The 19,919-nt window shown below is 42.5% G+C and overlaps 1 protein-coding gene across 1 annotated transcript in view; it reads left to right on the top strand.

The window, feature by feature from the left end:
* The window catches only part of bltp3a (bridge-like lipid transfer protein family member 3A), a 43,839-nt gene that overhangs the window by 21,437 nt on the left and 2,483 nt on the right, over positions 1-19,919 (top strand). Inside the window, exons 8-20 of the mRNA XM_056448957.1 lie at positions 4,509-4,689; positions 5,494-5,580; positions 6,100-6,270; positions 7,434-7,543; positions 8,937-9,078; positions 9,793-9,986; positions 10,405-11,633; positions 14,818-15,002; positions 15,653-15,795; positions 16,397-16,553; positions 16,749-17,026; positions 17,471-17,579; positions 19,700-19,773. Of these exons, the coding sequence (XP_056304932.1) occupies positions 4,509-4,689; positions 5,494-5,580; positions 6,100-6,270; positions 7,434-7,543; positions 8,937-9,078; positions 9,793-9,986; positions 10,405-11,633; positions 14,818-15,002; positions 15,653-15,795; positions 16,397-16,553; positions 16,749-17,026; positions 17,471-17,579; positions 19,700-19,773 (3,060 nt within the window). The remainder of the gene's footprint in view (positions 1-4,508; positions 4,690-5,493; positions 5,581-6,099; positions 6,271-7,433; positions 7,544-8,936; positions 9,079-9,792; positions 9,987-10,404; positions 11,634-14,817; positions 15,003-15,652; positions 15,796-16,396; positions 16,554-16,748; positions 17,027-17,470; positions 17,580-19,699; positions 19,774-19,919) is intronic.

Raw genomic sequence — 19,919 nt, forward strand, 5'->3', positions numbered from 1 at the left:
CAGCCCTCATCGACTCCGGGTCAGCAGGGAACTTCATCTCCCAATCCCTCTGTCGTCAACTCCACCTCCGTACTGAGGCGTCCTCGCATATATACCAGATACAACCGATAACCCAGTGCACTCGATCTTCGACCCGTATCCATCGACAATGCGAAGACATCCTTCTTCAAGTGGGGTTGTTACATCAAGAGAGGATTCAATTTCTGGTTCTGGAGGGTGCAAATATGGACATCATTCTAGGGCGCCCGTGGCTGGTGAAGCACGATCCCATCATCTCTTGGGGCACAGGAGAGATAAAGAAATGGGGATCTGGATGTACACCTGCCTGTTTTCCAAATCTCCCTCTTCAAGGTCGGAACCCCATTTCTTTGTTTGCAACATCGGTCGAGAGCCCTCCTGAGAAGCAGTCTATCCACATTCCTAAGGAGTACAGCTCCTTCATGATGTCTTCTGCCCCAAGAGAGCTTCCCAGCTACCGCCGCATCGGCCATGGGACTGCGCGATCGACCTAGTTCCAGATGCCCAGTTGCCAAGAGGTAGGATCTACCCGCTCTCGCTTCCAGAGAATCAGGCAATGGAAGATTACATAAGGGAGGCTCTGAGTCAGGGGTACATACGTCACTCAAAATCACCAGCCGCCTCAAGCTTCTTCTTTGTGGCCAAGAAGGACGGAGGGCTGCGTCCATGCATCGACTACAGGGTCCTAAATAACGGTACAGTAAAATACCGATATCCCCTTCCTCTGGTACCAGCCGCTTTGGAACAGCTCCGAGAAGCTAAAGTCTTCACTAAATTGGACCTCCGCAGCGCGTATAATCTGATAAGAATACGTGAGGGGGACCAATGGAAGACAGCATTCGTGACCCCTACTGGCCACTATGAATATGAGGTCATGCCTTACGGTCTGGTCAACGCCCCCTCCGTATTCCAAAACTTCATTCATGAAGTCCTCCGGGAGTTTCTTCACCACTGTGTAATAGTGTACATAGATGACATCCTCATTTACTCCCGGAGTGAGGCCGAACATCGCCAACACGTTGCGGAGGTCCTACACACATTGAGAGAACATCACCTCTACCTCAAAGCGGAGAAATGCTCATTCCACCAGAAGTCGATTCATTTCTTGGGATACATCATTGACCAAACCGGTATACGTATGGATGGGAAGAAAATTGAGGCTGTTCTATCCTGGTCAGAACCCACTTCCATTAAGGAGCTCCAGAGGTTTCTTGGGTTTGCTAACTTTTATAGACGGTTTATCAAGGACTACAGCAGGATTACATCACCTCTCACTAATCTCCTCAAGGGTAAACCCAAAGGACTGGAGTGGACCAAAGAAGCAGCCGCAGCCTTCCGCCTTCTTAAGAAGGAGTTCACAAGGGCCCCACTCCTGACTCATCCTGACCCAAATCTTCCTTTCGTGGTGGAAGTGGACGCATCCACCACCGGCGTCGGGGCAGTATTATCTCAACATCATGATACACCGCCCCGACTGCATCCCTGTGCCTATTTCTCTCGGAAGTTGAGCCCGGCGGAGCAGAATTACAGCATAGGAGACAGGGAGCTTCTAGCAATCAAGCTAGCCTTGGAGGAGTGGCGTCACTGGTTGGAGGGAGCCAAACATCCGTTCCAGGTGATCACAGATCACAAAAACCTCCAATACATCAAAGAGGCCAAGAGACTATGTCCACGTCAAGCCAGATGGTCACTTTTCTTCTCACGTTTTGATTTCTCCATTTCCTATCGTCCAGGACCCAAGAATCTAAGAGCAGACGCTCTCTCTCGTTTACACGAGCATCACGATCATGAAGAACTCCCAACGAAGATTCTTCCCGAACACATCTCCATTTGTCCGATCACCTGGAACGCTCCTCCAGTCGTTGCCACTCCGGAAGCCCCTGCTCCGCCGGGATGCCCTCCTCATCGGCAGTTCATACCACCTGAACACCGGGTAGATCTGATCCACTCCTTACATACCTCGCTAGGCACTGGACATCCAGGGATCAACAATACTCTCTCGCTAGTATCCCAACGATTCTGGTGGCCAAACATGGCAAGGGATGTGAGGCAATATGTTCAGGGCTGTAAGGACTGTGCCCAATCCAAGAGCCCACGTCATCTACCCGCTGGAAAGCTCCATCCCTTGCCGATTCCGAACCGTCCCTGGTCACACCTAGGAGTGGACTTTATCACTGACCTCCCTTCGTCAGAAGGTAATACCTGTATTCTAGTCATAGTAGATAGATTCTCAAAGTTTGTCAAACTAATCCCTCTGAAAGGTCTTCCCACAGCCTTTGAAACTGCCGACAATATCTTTAATCAAGTCTTCAGGTCATTTGGTATTCCAGAAGATATTGTGTCGGACAGAGGTCCACAGTTCATCTCACGTCTATGGAAAGCCTTCTTCAAGCTCCTAGGTGTGGCCGTCAGCCTCTCTTCTGGATATCATCCCCAAACCAACGGGCAGACAGAGAGGAAGATTCAGGAGGTGGGACGGTTCCTGAGGACCTTCTGCAGTGGTCACCAGAACTCCTGGAGCCAGTATTTGGGCTGGGCAGAATATGCCCAAAATTCACTGCGGCAACCCTCCACCGGACTCACGCCATTCCAGTGCGTCCTGGGCTTCCAACCACCGCTCTTTCCCTGGGATGGCGAACCATCTGATGTCCCCGCAGTGGATCACTGGTTCCGGGAGAGCGAGAGAGTCTGGGACGAGGCTCATCAACATCTGCAGAGGGCAGTCCGTCGAAGCAAGGTAACCGCCGATAGGAGAAGGTCTGAAGAACCCAGATACACACCCGGACAAAAGGTGTGGCTATCCACCCGGGACATACGCATGCGACTGCCCTCTCGCAAGTTAAGTCCCCGATTTGTTGGTCCCTTCACCATCGTGGAACAGGTTAACCCCGTCACCTACAAACTACAATTACCCTCTCACTACCGTATTCACCCTACATTCCACGTATCACTCCTGAAACCCTATCACGATCCTGTTCTTCCCTCCACAGAGCCTGACCACGAAGAGGAACCCCCTCCTCCACTGCTCCTAGAAGAAGGAGCCGTCTACGCAGTGAAGGAGATCTTGCGTTCCCGACGTCGTGGTGGCCAGTTGGAGTACCTGGTGGACTGGGAAGGGTACGGCCCCGAAGAAAGGACATGGGTTCCCAGAGCTGATATTCTCGATCCTAGTCTCATGGTGGAGTTTCATGAGAGCCACCCTGAGTTCCCAGCGCCTAGAGGCAGAGGGAGACCACCACGGCGTCGGAGGTGTCGGCCCTCAGGAGCGGGCCCTGGGGAGGGGGGTACTGTCATGGATTGGTCAGGCTCTCACGACCCCCACTCACGAAGATCACCATCACCTGACTTCTAATGAGCACACAGCTGCATCACATTCACGAGCACCAGATAAAAGCACAGCACTCCAGTCGCTCATTGTCCGGGCTCGTCTCGACGAAAGCGGACAACTGAGCGACCACTCAGCGTAGTCATCCTCAGCTAAAACAAACGATTTACTTACCTGTTCTCTTTGTATTCCTCCTAGTCTTCCTGGTCCTCCCGAATCGTCCTGTCTTCCAGTCCTTCCAAGTCTGTGTCATCCTCTGTCAGCTGTATCTGGTGTGTGCTGTCCATCCTCGTGTATTCCTGTTACCCAGCCACGGAGGAAAAGACCCCAACATCATTCCTGATCCTCCTGGCTATCCTTCATGTGCTCCTTGTTGTCATTTAATAAACACCCTAACGTTTCCTTACCTCTGTCTCCTGTCCGCTTCATAACACAGACAGAATCTGCAGACATGTTTTGCTATTTCTGCGAAGAGTTTTGTAAAAAATCTGTGGATTTATGTGGAATAATTTTGGGAGGAACTAAAAACTTAATAAAAAATATGAACTTTTATTTGATGTTTGTGTTTTATTTTGTGTTTTATTAATGTTAACAATGCAAATCCATCTAGATCCAGTTATTTGGTAAACTAATCAAGTCTATCATATAATATATCTAATAAATGACAGAAATATGACTGTGGTGTAAATAAATCAGATGAGCACTTTCATATTGTTTAATATTATTATTGACATTAATTTAAAAACTGAGTAAATATAAATGTACACAGTAAATAAACAGACTCAATGATGGGCGGAAATTCTGTGGAAATCTGCACAGACTCTGTGAGGGCCTAGTGATGACCAAACAGTTTGGCCTCCTCAGTGACCATGAGAAAGCCCCAGTACTGGTGCTGTTAAAAGATTGAACGCACAGTGAAACTCCTTAGCCTGTGCTATTTCTGTCTCTGACCTCATGCTCCAGGCTTTGGGCAAAGGTTTTAGTGTGTCTTTTGAGCACAGCTGTCATTAACTCCACACTGTGAAGGTAGTGAAAAGCCCTCTGTAAGATATTAAATCCCAAGTTTACCCACGGGCAGCATATTCTCCGTTCTCTATTTGCCTGCCTTAGCCTGTGCGTGACTGAAGTCTATCTATCTGTGTGTGTGTGTGTGTGTGTGTGTCAGACTGCTCCTCCCTCTCCCAGCACACACTCTCTGTGGTCGGATGCTCCTGCTCCTCCCGAGGCGTCCGGCTCCTGCACTCTGGCTCAGTATTTCGATCTGCATGATGTGAAGGAATCCTCCTACCACACCTTCATCTCCCGCCTCGACCTGCACATCTGCAACGACAGCTCTTCAGAGCCCGGTCAGCAGTCTACATCTGACACACCTGATTACATTAAGTTCTGTCATTTAATGCATTTATACATGACAGCACTCCGCAAAAAAATCTATGTATATATGTATTTATATTATATTATCATTCATTAATTTTCCGTCGCCACAGCGGAATGAACCGCCAATTATTCAGGCATATGTTTTATGCAGTGGATGCCTTTCCAGCCTCAACCCAGGGAAACAACCAAACACACACACGCACACACACACGCACACACACGCACACACACACACACACACACACACACACGCACACACACACACATTTTTCTGTAAGTATGGTTGATATTGTTTACATTTCACAATTTGATGCAAACAAAATGAGTAATTAAACAAACAAAACTAAGACACTAAACCCTTGTGTACAGTTGGGTCATTTTTATCCACTCTGGGCTGATTTTGAGTATTAATTTGGTCACAACTTTATGTGTTTCAGCAAATGGGATGATTTTTTCTGACAAATCTTATTTTGACACATATTTTGGGGAAAATGCTTTGAAAATGTTCAGAAACTCAACAATACACTCTGGGCAGATTGACTCCCCTGATGTGATTATAATGGAAGTCAATGGGGCTAAAAAGAGCCATTAACATAACGAAGGCTAGTAAATTTGAGCAGTACACAAGGGTTAACAAGAATTCTACATTCAAATAAATGCAGTTTTTGTGTGATTCATCAGAATTTACATTTATCGATGAAGCATTCACGCTTATCTAGTTATGATTTAGTATATGATCATAATAATGACGCATGCATGTGTTTCTCACACAGATGAAGCCCCTCTTCCAGGCACACAGGGTGCAATGCAGCTGACCTTCAGGAAACTGGGCTTTGACTATTACCCGTTTCATAGACCAGGTGAGTACATGACCGCCGTCACATTTCACTGTTCTGTCACAGATTCCAGCTCAAATAATTCAACTCTACATGTTATTATTATTATTATTATTGTTATTGTTATTATTATTATTATTTCCAATGTCTGCTATTTCCCCCTGTATGTTTTCCTATAATTCATTTTATATATATCGTGCAAAATAGAGCGGAAATATTGTATAATATAATTTTGGCTGCTTCTCACTCAGGGCTGCTGTTTATGCTAATGAGATGGGCACTAGTGGGCGGGGCTTTCCCCCTCTGATGACACGTACAAAGAGAGAATGTCAATCAAAGTGTTTCATTCATCAAGTCTGATTAGAACAGACACAATTAATTACTGTTCACCATTAGAGACTGCTGGAGATACTCACACACTACTAACACACACACACACACAAACACACACACACACACACACACACACACTACTGGTGTTAAACCCCAAATAAAAGTCGTTTTTTGCATAATAGGTCTCCTTTAAAATGTAAATGTGTTCAGGTGATGGCTGTCAGCACTGGGAGCGTCACTGCGGGGCGATGGACTCTCGGGCTCAGTGGGCATCAAAACTCCTGCAGGACTTCCAGAGAAGGATGGAGGATCTGGGCATCCCTGGACCTCAGTCTGAAGCAAACGTGTCGGCTAAAGACTCTCCAGCCAAAAAAATCAAGGGTACGCTTTCTCCCATCTCAACTCCTACACCAAGAGTGCCCAAACTCCAGGACCGAGTTTGGACACTCCTGCCCAACACTAAAGACCCTGGTTCACTTCAGACTAAATTGAAAGAACTGAAATGACGCCATTTTAAACTAAATCCGGCCAAAATGAAGATCTTGTTTCTGCAGTTGGAAACAGCTCACCAAAGCTAGCCTTTTGAGGGAGTTTGTTTTGGTCACCTTTGAGCTGCCATTAGTTAATGATGATTATTCAATCAGTGGGTGTGTCCTGGAGCGCTGCCTTCTTACATGGCTCCCACGCTTTTTGCAAGTGCTTAATTTACTTGCTCAAAACATACCACTAGGTCCAAACTTACTAACTTACTTACTAACTAACCAACTAGCTTACTAATATACTAACTTACCTGCTTACTATCTAACTAACTTACTAACTGACTTACTAAATTGCCAAATTACTTACTAGCTCATTAACTTATTAACTAGCTTACTGAATAACATACCAACTTACTAACTAACTAACTTATTAACTTACTAATTAACTTGCTGAATTACTAACTTACTAACATACTAACTATTTTACTAACTTACCAACTTACTAAAAACCAATTAACTTTCTAACTAACTAACTAACTAACTAACTAACTAATTAACTAACTTACTAACATATTAACCTACTAGCTTAGTAACTAACTTACTTACATAATAACCTATTAACCTTCTAACTAACTTACTAACTAACTCACTAACATACTAACTAACTAACTTATTAACTTTCTAACTAACTTACTAACATACGTTTTGACCAACCAACCAACCAACCAACTAACTAACTAACTAACTAACTTTCTAACTTTCTAACTACCTCACTAACATTTTTATTGACTAACTAACTAATTTATTAGCTTACTAACTAATTTACTAACTAACTTAGTAAATAACTTACTAACTTAGTAACTAACTAACTAACTTACTCACATACTAACTAACTAACTAACTAACACATTTTTCCCTCTTATTTTCATTGACGACATTAACACTAACGCTGATGCATTCGTTCCTCAGAAATGGAAACGTTTGTCATGTATTCGTCTAGTTTATCTTAAAGTCAGCTTTCTCTTCAACACTTGATAATAGCGAATGTGTGTTTAATTTAAGCAGACGGGGAATCCCAGTCCAGTTTCAGCCCCGAGCGGACTCAAGGATGCGCCCTGAAGAAGCTGCGCTCTAGCTGTATGGTAATCCGTGTGGACGATCTGGACATCCATCAGGTAAATAAACGATCTGTTACACACAAACATAAACAAATCACACACTGATCCTCTCATACACAGACAAACTGATCAAACCTTTTCCCCATCACATCTCTAAAATCCATTTGAAATTATTACTGTTTTATTAGTTTTATTTCCAAGATTATATGAGATTTTGAGTCCCAGAAATGTATAATGTTACTTGATATATCATGCAAAGTCTTGACACTGAGTCGGCTTTTTTATTTGTCCACTGCTTTGGATCGTATTAATATGGGATTTCTTTATTTGTAAAGATCGAATAAGATGCCAGTAAAGCTTGTTAAGAAACTCGACTGAAAATTAACGCAAATATCTATTAGACCTAGTGCATTTAGTATACACTCGCAGGCCACTTTATTAGGTACACCTGTAGGTATATTTAATGCAACTTTCTAATCAGCCAATCACATGGTGACAACATTTAGGCATGTAGACATGATCAAGACGATCTGCTGGCAGTCAGAATTTGGCATCAACAACATGAAAGCATGGATCCATCCTGCCTTGTATCAGCGGTTTCTTGAACATGACAATGAGTTCACTGTACTCAAATGGCCTCCACAGTCACCAGATCTCAATCCAATAGAGCACCTTTGGGATGTGGTGGAACGGGAGATTGGCATCATGGATGTGCACAGAACACATGTCAGTTCTGTCCAAAATTATCCTGGAAATCTGCACGTGTCATCCCTTTGTCCATCACAAGGGTAAAGCAGCATGTGCTGATGTTATGCTTTTGTTTACAGATGAAAGTGTGCAAAACATGAAAAGAGTTTCATTAAGATAAATCCAGCATCTCTGATGACTTGCTTATGCATAATGTGGATGGTAATCATCATGTTTGCTGGATAAATTAAAGAACAGTACGCTCTACATGACAATAAAGGCTTTAATTTTTAATGCCATGCATCATTCAGTCAGGAACGCATGTCTCTCTTGTGTTTACAGTGGTCTCGGCAGCACAAAAGAGAGAAAACTGTCAATATCAAGTACAACAAGCATATAAAATGTGGAATTAACACTTCATCTAATTATTTAATAGCTCACTTTACTGAGGATGATGGTGTGGGTTTCCTCCTGGTGCTCCGGTTTCCCCCCTAGTCCAAACACATGCGCTATAGGGGAACTGATCAACTAAACTGGCCGTAGTGTATGAGTGTGTATGGGTGTTTCCCAGTACTGGGTTGCAATATTTCAGTTTTGTGGATAAATTTAATCAGCATCTTTGGATGGAAACACAGCTAATTACTCTTCTAGAGATCAGTAATAACAAACAAGCAGTAAACTCCACAGTGATGGCATGCTGTACGGGCTGAACACAAAGCTGAATTACCTTAAAGTGTAATGTAAAGCTCAACTGTTGCTTTAGGTGTCCACTGGAGGCCGACACAGCAAAAAAACACAGTCTCTTCTTTCCTGCAACCGCAAATCCCTGCATCTGCCAGAAAACACTCCTGCAATCCACCTTCAGTTCACCGAATACTACTTTCCTGACAACCCCGGACTTCCTGGTGCGTTAGCTATAATGTTTTGATCACTATGCATGTCATTGAGTACGTTTCCAGGAACACCAATACTCCGATTTTAATATGATTTAGGCATTTTATTTGACAGAAATTAAGTGAATATACTTAATTAGTTAAGGATATACACAATATATATATATATGTATTAAAAACAAAACTTATTTCCATTGTGGTCCTTGATGTGAAGTACAGATTATTCTGCTCCCGGTGAAAGCTACACTGTGACACTACATTATAAAATTAAATACAGTCACAAATAACAATTAAAGCATACTGTAAAATCCATCAATATCCTAAATATTTAAATAGCAAATCCATTTGTGCCACTTTGTGGACTCGGGGGTGTGCTGGTCTAGTGTTAAGGAGGCGTGTTTGAGGAACTGAAATAGACCAACAGCACCATTGACCAACTAAAAGCCGCTCTAAAGTCCAGCAGAGTTATGCACCTCTGCAGCTTACACACTGCTTAACACACACAGGATGAACAGCAATATACAAATATCTTTAGTCGGATTAAGGTCATCTTAATCACTGTTTACATGGCCGACTCTTAATCAGAATATTGCCTTCATCACATTAACATCAGAGTATTGGTGTGCATGTAAACATACTCGCTGATATTAACTTGCATGATTATTAGATGTCCTGATGGAAGAGGAGTTGTCTTTATGGAGATTGTAATGCTCTTTGTCTTTGTAGTGCCCTCCCCTAACCTGTACGCGCAGCTCAATGGTCTACAGCTGTGTGTGGACGCTCCGAGTGTCTTATGGATGACTCTGTTTACACGGGGTTTACACAGGACTTTAGATCAGGTCAAAGCTTTTTACCACCTCCAGGACAGCAGCAAGACTGACGAACACATCGATATGCGCCTGGATGCAACACAGCTGAAGGTAAACCAAGAACATGTTGGGTTACTTGAAGGGTGTGCTCATCCATCCATCCATCCATCCATCCATCCATCCATCCATCCATCCATCCATCCATCCATCCATCCATCCATCCATCCATCCATCCATCCATCCATCCATCCATCCATCCATCCATCCATCCATCCATCCATCCATCCATCCATCCATCCATCCATCCATCCATCCATCCATCCATCCATCCATCCATCCATCCATCCATAAAAACGAATAAGCAAACTTAATCAATTTGTGTTGCAACAACATGAAGGGATCGTAAGGATCCCTGCCTTTCCTACAGTGCAGTAGAGTTCGTTAAGAGTTTGTTAATTCTGTAAATTGTGACCTAAACTAAAATGTCATCTAAGCATGCTTGATCTAAATCTTCTTTCTTCATTTTTAGCTGGTCGTTCCCCTGGAGTCCTCTATTTTGGATCACCCCGACCGTCCTCAGTCTCTGAGCATCGGTTTTCCTCAGATTATCCTCAGCAACACGCGTCAGTCTCCGCACGGCTCCCATTCGGACCTCAACAGCACCTACAGCAGCTTCTCCAGCCGTACATTCTTCAATCCAACCCAATGCAAACCTTTCCCACGAGATCAGAGCGTCCTACACCCCCTGCCATCCGCGTTTCTTCAACTCTCCCTAGAAAATGAGTCCTTGTTAGCGAACAGGCGTCCGTCTCGCTCTCAGGACGTCTGGTCTGTCAGTCTGTCCCGAGTGACTCTTGGTTTTGACGGTGCTCGTCGAGGACTCCGAGGGAAAACTCTTCCATTCGTAGAGCCTTTTTCCATGTCTTTATGGATGTGCCATCCTGATGCCTTCAGAAAAGACTCTCATTGTTCAGAAGATGATTCAATATCTCCTTCTAGATTTAGCCAGGAGTTTTCACGTGCTCCAAATGACCTTATATCTAATAAAACCAAGCAGACAGAATCTCTGATCAATTCTCCAGCAGCATCAATTCATATTTTAGCCCAATCTATTACTCCGGTTAAAATGTGGCTCAATCATTATCAGTTTATAGCTCTTTTACGGATGAAGGACTACCTTGGCAGGCTCGCCGAAGATTTGACTAGGGATTCCCAAGGTGAATCCGAAAACAAGCGGTCAGATCCGCCATCGGTCTGTGTCTCAATCCTGATGGAGGCCATTGAGCTTTCTCTGCTGCTTCCACCTGCAACATGTGAGCCAGAACAGCAAGCTGATTCTCCAGGAGAAACGGACACTAATAGCCTGACCGAATCTGATTTCTCACCATCCCACCGTGCTGATCCTGGGAATGAGGATGCAGAAGATGAGGAGCAGGAGGGATCAGTAGAGGAGGCCTGTGAAGCAGTGGAGGAAGCCATGGATCAAGCTACACATGATGATGATGAGGATAAAAGTGTTGCTCCTTCTACAACTCCTCCGGTTTCTCCTGGGAACCCGGCGTTATTGTCCAGACACAGCTCTACTTTCAGCATAGAGGGGGATTTTTCCAGTGCTCTGAATGCCACTAAAGGGGTCACCAAAGACGCCCTCAGTGCCTCCCTGGATTTGACCAAAGGAGCGTTGTCCATCACTAAAGATGCCTTCAGCATGCTGAGCCGAGGGTCTGGCATGAACAAACTCTTCACACCTCAAAACAAGTAAGAGCACCTCGAGATCGAGGCAGTGTCATTATTATCTAATATGATACTCGATACTGAGATGATACTCAAATCTACATTTGGACCCAACACTGAACCCTGAAGAGTTTAAGTGGGGTAGATTTGAGTTTCATCTGCATAGCAGTCAAACTCAAGGCAGTACATCATGATGATCTGCACAACAGGCATCATATACATTACAGCAGTGCTTCTCAACCATGCAGGACCATCAGTACTGCACATTTATGACGTCTCTTTTCTCTACCAAACTTAATTCAGGTTTTACAGTCTCTGTTAATGAGCTGATGAATCAGGTGTGTTAAGGCAGTGGTTCTCAAACTTTTAAACCCGCGACCCCCATTGTAAGATCGTCAAGAACTCGCGACCCCCCACTACCAAAGCATATACAAACAATAAAAATAGCTTTTTTTAAGCTGTTCACAATATTTTAACTATATTTACTATAGATTACAGGGCTCGAAATTAACATTTTTGCTTGGTAACACTGGTGCTTCTAACTTTAAAAATGTAGGCGCACCAGCCAAAATTTTGTGGCTCCCACCAATTATCGCACTGTTACTACAAGTTTTATAAACAGATTTATTGCATTTGAAAATCAACACTAATCAAAACTAACAAGCAAAAAAATAAATATGTATGCGTGAGGAAAATATGTCTCAATGAAATCCCGTTATCACAAGAAAAGACATTTTTATAACATAATTGAGTGACCAAAAGATACACGGACGGATATCCCAAAAGATTTCCCACAGACTTTACAGTGAATGCTAGTTATTTTCATAGCAGACTTGAAGCCAATGGAGGTCTTTTATCCACTCTTCAATAAGTATAGCTGGTGGATTAACATTCAGCACATGATCAGTAATCAGATGTGCCAATATTTGTAGCTTTAGGTGTTTCTAAGACAAAATCTGTCAGTGTTGTTTTCATTCTCTCGTCTTCAGCGCTTTACATTTTCGCGGTTGTAGCTCCTGTCATCTGAAGACAGGAGGCGTTGACTGAGTGATTGACAGCTGATTTTAACCAATCATTCGTGTTCAGTTCTTAGAGCAGTGGGCCAATAAGAAGAGCGCGAAGGCGGGGCAAGCGTTGAAGGCGTTGTTTACTGCGGCAAGTTGACATGACAATAGTTTTAAACTGTTCCTGAGCGCTGCGTTCCAAGTACAAAGATGCATTCTGCCCGAATGTGTCCTAAATACTTTATGAATTTATCAGTGATATCTTTTTAAAAATCTGAAAATATTAGCTTTCATTTTTAATACTGAAAAATATTTATTATAATCACTGAAAATTACACAATTTTTAAATAACTCTCGCGACCCCTTGAAATTATTCTGCGACCCCCGCAGGGGTCGCGACCCCCAGTTTGGGAACCACTGTGTTAAGGTGACAGGGAAAATGTGCAGAGCTGGGCGTCCTCCAGAAACATGGTTGAGAAGCACTGCACTACATAAGACTGAATAGAGTTGGACTTAACACTGAACCCTGAGGGACTTTAGTCATGTACATCACCTGACAAAAGTCTTATGGCCTATCCAGGTTTTAGGAAAAACACATAATAACTGGACTTCTAGTTGATCACTTGGTATCAGAAGTGGCTTATATGAAAGGCAAAGGCCTCTGGATTACGCTTGGGATGCAGTTCAACAGATGATTCAGCAGAGAAATCCACCTTCTGACACTTTTCCAAATGATCAACTAGAAGTCAAGGTATTATGTGTTGCTCTTACAGCTGGGATCCACCACAGGGCTTTTGTCAGGTAGTGTATGTCTGAGTATTATCCGCATAGCAGTGAAACTCAAAGCTATACATAATGATAATCTGCCCAAATGCCAGCATATTCATAACAAGGTAGTACAGTACTGTACATGGACCCAAAACTGAACCCTGAGGATCTTCCTATTGAAAAGTACTGTATTAGACACGATTTCCCACACTAACAAACTGGGAAACATTGGATTAGTAAGACTAAAATCAATACAGCGTCCAGAAAAGATGACCAATTATACAGTCTATCCTGCAGAAGTCAATGGCCTATGACACAGGTGTCAAACTCAGTTCCTGGAGGGCCGAAGCTCTGCAGAGTTCAGCTTCAATTCTAACACAGCTGATCAAGAGTCCTTCAGGCTTGTTTTAAACCTACAGGTAAGTGTGTTGGAGCAGGGTTGTCCTCCTAGGGTTTGTCCTACTGCTACTACTACTGTTGACTGCTATGCCATCATAAATAGTGAAAATTAAGCAGAACCTTCTGTTGTCTGTCGCTTCTGTGTGACTTCAGCTAATCAGTATTGGCCAATGCTAACAAATATTGTCATTTGACAAACTGACGTGAGAGAAGTCATCTTTCGCTACTGCTTTGTATTTAAACAGAGAAAACATTTTACAGGTTACTTTTATTCCAAATCTTAAATCAATCTTTAGGAAACATTCTTGGTACATCAGAAAGTGTGGTTATGATGACCATCCGACAAGCTGATCCAGCTGAAACTAATGCTTAAAATGTCCCTAAATGCAGAATTAAACCTCATAATTCAGTAGAAAATAGAATAGAATAACCCTAACCACTGTCGACAGCAGCCCTGTCAGCTCGCCTTCTCCAGCAATGTAGAAGCGCATGCTCATTAATGTTTCTTCTTCTAGATATTAGATTTGTAATGTAACACAATTACTCTGACTTTAGTACCTGTAATCAAATTACACTAATGTAAAAGGTTTGCTGCTTTATCCTTTTCATTTCTATTCCCCAAAAAACATTGATCAACACACATCAAATTAACATTAAGTGAGGTAACCTTTAATCATGTCATGGTCATTATATCTTCCTGCAGTCTTATTAAAGGCACAGTTCACCCAGAAATAAAGTTTCTATCATCATTTATTCACTTTTAACATGCTTCAATCATTTACAAGAGTCTTTCTTCTGTTGAACACTAAAGAAGATATTTTGAAGAATGATGTAACCATTGAGTTCCACAATATTTGTTTTTCCTACTATGTAAGTCAATAGTTACCGGTTTCAAGCATTTTTCAAAGTATCTTCTTTTGTGTTCAACGGATTAAAGAAACTCCTGAGGGAGAGTAAATAGTGTAGATTGTAATTTTTGGGTGAACTGACCCTTTAATACCTCATCTCATGATACCGGTGTTGATTTGTTTTTCCAGGGATCAGAGTTTGCGTTCAGAAGAGTCCAGTCCTTCTCTCATGGGCAGTCTGCGGCTTCAGACCATGAAACACTCGCCTTCCCAGAATTCCTGCGACAGTGCCATTTTAGAGGGCAGTTTGGCGGATGACGGTGTATCCATTGACAGTGACATGAGTGAAAACTTCGTCATCCTCATGGATTCTGGTACAGCGTCATATTTGTATTTAAAACACGTATATATGAACTTAAACCTTCCACCTATTGTGTAGATATCACAGTGTCATCAGTGTGAGTATCTCCAGCAGTCTCTAATGGTCAACAGTAATTAATTGTGTTTGTTCTTGATGCAGAAACACTTTGATTGACATTCTCTCTTTGTACGTGTCATCAGAGGGGGAAAGCCCCGCCCACTAGTGCCCATTTCTCCATCTCATTAGCATAAACAGCAGCCCTGAGTGAGAAGCAGCCGTCTGTCAGAAGCATGAAGCACACACTCACACTGAAGCACACATACACACCTGACCAGCACTGACAACACACACACACTGCTGTTTTACATCTGTCACTCTGACAGCTGTCTGTAACTCCGCCCTCTTCTATAAAGAGCACAATCTCATTTGCATTTAAAGCGACAGTCACCAAAACACCACAATTAGGATCAAAGGCTGAAAGGGTCAGTTTCAGAGAGCTGGAGAACATTATCTGTGTGTTATTCTCAGCTCAAACACACACACACACACACACACACTCTAGACACAGCAGAGAAGCAGTTTACAGCTTGTATAAAGGAGCATTATAGGTGCTCTTAAAGTCATGCATATGTTGTTGTTGTTGTTGTTGTTGTTGTGATTCAGAGTCCGGTGTGGAGTCTCTGCGTCCCAACGGTACAGGTGTGGTTTCGGGCAGGTGTGTTAGTCCTGCTGCAGGAACTGAAGGATCATCAGCAGAACTCAGCAGCTCTCTGTCCCAGAGCACTGAAGACATCGCACAAGATATGGTGAGTTTCACACTGGAGAAAGTCTTATTAGTTTTATTTCAGCTAGAATAAAAGCAGTTTTTAATAGTTTTAAAGCCATTTTAAGCTCAATATTATTAGCCCCTTCAGCAATATTAGTGTTGGATTGTCTCCAGAATAAACCACTGTTATACAATGACTTGCCTAATTACCCTAACTTTACCCTAATTACCCTAGTGAAGCCTTTAAATGTGACTTTAAGCTGAATACTAGTGTCTTGAAGAATATCTAGTCTAATATTATGTGCTGTCATCATGATGAAGAGAAAAGACATCAGTTATTAGAGATGAGTTATTAACACTGTTATGATTAGAGATGAGTTATTAACACTGTTATGATTAGAGATGAGTTATTAACACTGTTATGATTAGAGATGAGTTATTAACACTGGTATGATTAGAGATGAGTTATTAACACTGTTATGATTAGAGATGAGTTATTAACACTGTTATGATTAGAGATGAGTTATTAACACTGGTATGATTAGAGATGAGTTATTAACACTGTCATGATTAGAGATGAGTTATTAACACTGTTATGATTAGAGATGTGTGACTAAAATAAAACTCTTGAATTGTTCCAGGCGTCTGTGCTGAGTGTGTGTCTGAGCCGGATGTGTTGTCTGATGGAGATGCGTGGAGAAAATGTGGTTCTGGCGCTGGAATCACAGGATATTCAGCCCAAACAACATGGAAACCATAAGATCTCAGACCTGCTGGCAGGACTGCCACTGACACAAGGTTTGGATGTTTAATATGCTCATAACTGAAAATGTATTGTAAATCTGCAGGTGAACACATAAATGCGTGCTATTAGTCTGTGCGCTAAAATGTAAATCAGGATCCAAAGAGTTTTAACACATGGTGCTGATAGTCTCCTTTCCCTCTCTGAATATTAAGCAATAATAGATGTCTCTGTGTCTCTCTCTCTCTCAGCTGGGTTGTGGTCCCCCAGTGCTGCTGGTTCTCCAGGACCTGGCTCTGTCTCCTGTCCCACAGCAGTGCTGTCCCTCCGGCTAGAGTCAGGCCCTGCAGCTGGCAGACACTGTGCTCAGTCTGAGAGTCTGGGCTTCATGGAGGTGTGTGTGAGCGGGTGCAGAGCTCAGCTGCTGGCCTCCACATTAAACACACTGGGGCCCTTCCTGGAGGACGAGTTCAGCGCGGACCCCCAGCCCATGAGGATCTGCCTGCAGGACACCACTGTCACTCTCAAGGTGAATGCAACACACCATTATGCTTCAAAGTGTATGAATATTAAATGTGGAATCAGTGGGCGTGGCTTGTTTTTTCTACTGCGAGCTGATTGGATGTAGAGAAGTAGGTGTTTCATTCAGAAAGATGGGGGAAAAGGGTTTGTGGAGAGTTATTACAGCCTAACACACTCCTCCTGCTCACTGTTTCTGTTTGACGTCTAAACTGACAGCTGGAGGGGCGTGGTTAAGTGAGTTAGCCCCGCCCAATACCTCAACCGATGTGATTTGGCTTGATTTGTTTGGCATCTCCAGCGATGTTTATCATCACTCATCTGACTAAATGTTCAGCTGACTCTCAGTCCATCATCACATCTGTTCATCATCACATCTCGGCTATTGTTTCCTGTTTAAATGATGTTGCAGTAATTATCTTGTGTTTATTACTGTGTTATGTGTTTGTGTCAGGATGACGGTCCTCGTGTGTACCCGACCGCTCCTCAGCCCGTCCCGGTGCTCTTCTCTCTGGATAATGTAGTGTTGGAGCGTCTGGATGATGGAGTGCTGCGCTTCAGACGTGAGTGGCTTACAGACTTCTGTGACGTCTAATGTTCATGTTGGAGTATGGTGTCAAATATGGGACAAAAATACACAAACGCATTACATGACACCTGAAGATAATGGCAAATGCTCTATATGCACAGCTAGAACACAGTTAATTAGAATGTGGAAGTGTAAGTTTCACTATTAGACAACATTTTTATATTGAAAACACTGGAACACTGCATGCTGGAATTTAGTATCAATCAGAATTTAACGTCCATTTCCCGCTAACATTTGAGCGCTGTTGAGCTCGTTATTAAACGGTGCTGATTGTCCATTGTGTTCAGATGCTCAGTGATTGGCTGAGAAGGTCATCAGTTCACCGAACTCACCGCTGTTTACTGAGTGTAACCACAGATACAGGAACACTGGAGTGGTTCAAAGTAACGTCGATCTGCTGGTTTGTCTATAAGCTTACATACGAGCGATCCGCTGATGAATCACAGTCTTAAAACACTCCAGTGTCCCTTTATCTGTGGTTACACTCAGTAAACAGCAGTGAGTTCGGTGAACTGATGACCTTCTCAGCCAATCACAGTCTTTTCGGTTGAGCATGTGAACACAATGGACAATCAGCGGCGTTTAATAACGAGCTCAACAGCGCTCAAATGTAAGCGGGAAATAGACATTTCTAAAACTTCTGTATCGACTGGTATCGAATTCCAGTATCGAGACAACCCTAAATCACTTTAATAGGTGTTTTTAAAGAGGTATCACCAGGACGTTAAGTTATCAAATAGTGAATTTAGAAATCATATTTAACATTAAATATGCAGTTTTTGTAAATTTTATTTATTTATTTATTCTTATATATTTGTTTGTGAATCATCTCTTATTGAAATTCCCATCATGAAATAGCCATAAGTTGCTGATGTGGCAGTAAATAAATACATAAATAAATATGCACAATAAACTTATGCAGAAAGCTTAATGTGACTATATCATACGGTTCCTTTTACGGGATCAATGTTGTAATGTCATTAATATATGATCTGTTAAATAGACTATGGCATTCGTTTAGTTGTTCAAGTGTAAAACGAGATGAAAGACAAGCAAGCACCGTCAGGAGAGCACAGAAACTCCATTGAAAATACTGAGGTAACATAAACGTCCATGTTTTAAAGACATGATGCTGAACAATGTGATTTAATGCAGTGCTTCTTGTATATTCTGAGACCCACTTTATATCGTACATCAATCAGGCTGTGAAGATCAGTGATTTATAAAGAAATCTGATCTTAAACATGAGGAGTTTATAATGTCAGGACAGTTCCCCGGAGGTGCTTGGTCTGGCTGACGGAAGTCTGTGTGCATGCATGTACAAACTCAAGCACAAAAACATGACTGTGAGGACAAACACAGCAAGCAGAACCCACACACATGAGCAAATCTAAATTCAGTATTTCCATTAGCACAGATATTAACACGGTATTTATAAATAAAGGAAATGTACCTCTTCATCTTCCTCCAGTTTGTTAATCCGGTCAGGCCAAAAACTGTCAATCAACAGCCTGTGAGACGTCCAGCAGCCAATCAGCACAGGATTTGGCCAGCCAGCAGCCAATAGCATTTGTCAGCACAAGCATTTGTGTTGTGTTTGGTCCCGCCCCAACTTGAAATTCCAGAGTTAATATTTGCTAATTCCTCGTGGGATCTGCTCCCTGCATTTTAAATGATGACAGTACTAATTATATACATTATTATCATGTGTGACAGTGAAAGTGCAACATGGAGACCATTTCAATGGGATGTCATTGGCCCATTTACATTTCCTGCTTATCAAACAATATTAGAACTGTAACAAGAGTCAATTCAGTCATAACTTAATGTTAAAACAGCTATTATAGCGTTATTTATCAATGTGTGGCTCTTTTTAAATTCTCAGAAGCTGAAGAAGTTAAAAATGTAACAGGAAATACGTTGGGACCATTGTTTGATGTTTACATCTCTCAGAATAGTCTCTTATTGGTGTTTGTTTTTGTCAGTCATGTACTTTTGCGCTCATTCTTTAATTGGCATTTCTCCTCAGGTGTACAGTAATGTCATTTGTTTGTTAGTTTTGTCTCCATCATATTTGATCCCTCCGCTTCACAGCTGCTCAGAACCAATCAGGAGCTGAGAAAGAAAATGCTGACCAATCCTGCTTTGGAGACCGGGAGAAGAACAAGGTATGATCTGATTCATCCATGCGCATGTTTAATACTGATATATCCTGCTAACACCTCATCATACTCATCATAGTTGGTTTTACGCATGTCACCTTCTTAATATAATGAAAAGTCTTGCTGGTAAACTGTAAACGGGTAAATCACAT

This window comes from Danio aesculapii, chromosome 23 (genome assembly GCF_903798145.1).
Source record: "Danio aesculapii chromosome 23, fDanAes4.1, whole genome shotgun sequence".
NCBI lineage: Eukaryota > Metazoa > Chordata > Actinopteri > Cypriniformes > Danionidae > Danio > Danio aesculapii.